This window comes from Choloepus didactylus, chromosome 18 (assembly GCF_015220235.1).
Source record: "Choloepus didactylus isolate mChoDid1 chromosome 18, mChoDid1.pri, whole genome shotgun sequence".
Classification (NCBI taxonomy): domain Eukaryota; kingdom Metazoa; phylum Chordata; class Mammalia; order Pilosa; family Megalonychidae; genus Choloepus; species Choloepus didactylus.
The window spans coordinates 47,843,643-47,845,837 of record NC_051324.1 but is presented as its reverse complement, the minus strand read 5'-3'; the positions used below and the strand labels follow the sequence as shown (position 1 = coordinate 47,845,837).

Below are 2,195 nucleotides of genomic sequence, written 5' to 3'. Positions count from 1 at the left end.
TTTCTTTTATGGACCAATATTTTGGTATTATATCTAAGAAAACTTTATCTAGCTTAAGGTCACAAAGATTTCTCTCATGTTTTTGTTCTAGAAAGTTTATAGTTTTACATTTAGGACTGCAAATCTGTTTTTTTTTTTTTTAAAGAAATTTGTTTATTGAGGGCAAGAGGATGCAAATGATATAAAAATTAAAAACTTATCTGGCATTTGATTGACTTTTCTTCCACTACCTGTCAAATGGGAGTTGGATTTTATTTGTACATTTTCTAAGGACCCCGATCTGTTATGAAATTCTTATGCAGATGGAAGCTGTAGGGCAGATTCCTTAAGCGACTCTTGGGATAATTTTTATGAGGGTGGGGGGAATTAATTCCTCAATTCTGCCTACTACTTTCCCTTCTGTTTCATGTGTACTACAAAATAGTCATTGCATGCGATGCCAAGCCCAGCAATTAGCGACAAGAAGCCCTGGTAGCCCATTTTGCCATCTTGAAACTGGTCCAGATCCTTCATTATTTTGTCCACAGCCAGAGGGTCTTTTTGATTTTCCAAAAATCCGGGGAACTCCTTCTCCATGAATACTCTCAGGTCCTCCTTTGTTAAGTAGCCTTTATCCCCGGCAAATTTGTAAAACATAACCATCATAGTTTCCAGGGCGTGTTCCATTTGAGATGGCATTTTGGTGAAGTCTGTTGAAACTTGGCTGGGAGGCGCGGGGAGGACGCTCGGCGAGCTGGGACGCGTAGCTAGTGCAAATCTGTTTTGAATATGGTTCTTTCTATTTTCTTTCTTTCTGCTTTTCTTTTCTTTTTTATTTATTTGCATATGGCTATCCAATTTTTTTCCTGTATCATTTGTCAAAACAAACAAACAAAAAAACACTATCCTTTCTTCCCTGGATTGCCTTTACATCTTTGAAGAATGGGTCTAATTCTGTACTCTCCATTTTGGTCCATTGACCTATTTGCCTATCTTTTGCCATTACCACACAATATTGGTTATTGAATCTTTATAATAAGTCTGGAAATTAGGTAGTGTAAATCCTCCAATTTTGTTCTTCCTTTTCAAAATTGTTGTCTATTTTAGGGTATTTTGAATTCCCATATGAGTTTTAGAATTGTCTTGCTACTTTCTGTAAACAAACACACATAAAAAGCCTGCTGAGATTTAAAAAAATTTTTTTTTTTATTAGAGAAGTTGTAGGTTTACAGAAAGATCATGCAGAAAATATGGAGTTCCCATATAACTCCTTCCATTTTCAACATATGTTAATTATAATTAACATACCTTAATTATAATTGATTAGAGAATCTCATTGACCAGGATCACACTGAATTTATAGCTCAATTTAAAAAGAATTAGCACCTTAACAAAATCAAGTCTTCTGATTCATTAATGACCATGGTATATGTCTCTATTTATTTTGAGCTTCTTTAATTTTTCTCAGTAATGTTTTGTAGTTTTCAGTGTGTGGGTCTTGCACATCTTTTGTCAGATTCATCCCTAAGTATTTCATATTTTTATACCATAGTAAATTGTATTGCTTTTTCTTAAAAGAGCAGAACATCATTTATTATTACTTGTCATAAAATGTTGCATGAAACATTCCTAGATACTTCACATTCCAACACCTTTTACCTATCTGGCCATTGGGGCCAAATTCTGAATAATCACATGAATTGTGGGTTAAAGTGTGATGGACAGTTTTTTTCCAGTCTGATTTTTCTGATGGTAAATCCAGCTGAAAATTTTCCACTTTGATATTAGGATTGCTACCTCCTCAATGTGAGAACTTTAATGTTGACCAAGGAATGAGTTACCACTGAAAATTTTCCTTCATTAATGGGACTGAAGGTGATTTTATAGAGTAAGAATACTCAAATATTCTACAAGAATTGCTCTATGAGTAAAGGAATTCTCATCTGTATTTCACTGAGTGGTCTTCCATGTTGAATTATCTGGTATTCCTCAAGAGGTTTCCAACATCCTGTCTTGTTTCCCACCTTGGGATCATTCCTAGTCAGAGATTCTCTGTGCACATCAAAGCTGGAGTCCATGTTCTTTATGTGCTGTGATTGCAGACCTAGTGTATCTCCAGGGAAGTTCATTCATGTTGGCCTTGGATATATTATAATCGAAAGCATTTCCATATGCACTGCATTGACATAAAATTTCTCCCCTAGGTGACCACTCTG

General features: G+C 35.1%; 1 protein-coding gene across 1 annotated transcript; it reads right to left on the bottom strand.

Moving 5' to 3' along the window:
• Positions 1-222: 222 nt before the first annotated feature.
• On the bottom strand, positions 223-678 carry LOC119514967 (protein S100-A10-like). The gene has a single exon (XM_037810787.1). It carries the CDS (start codon positions 676-678, stop codon positions 388-390), a length of 291 nt encoding a protein of 96 aa, XP_037666715.1. The 3' UTR covers positions 223-387.
• Positions 679-2,195: the final 1,517 nt, after the last annotated feature.

What these genes read in the sequence shown, in the direction of transcription:
- LOC119514967 (XM_037810787.1), bottom strand. Translation starts at nt 678, where the DNA reads ATGCCATCTCAAATGGAACACGCCCTGGAAACTATGATGGTTATGTTT.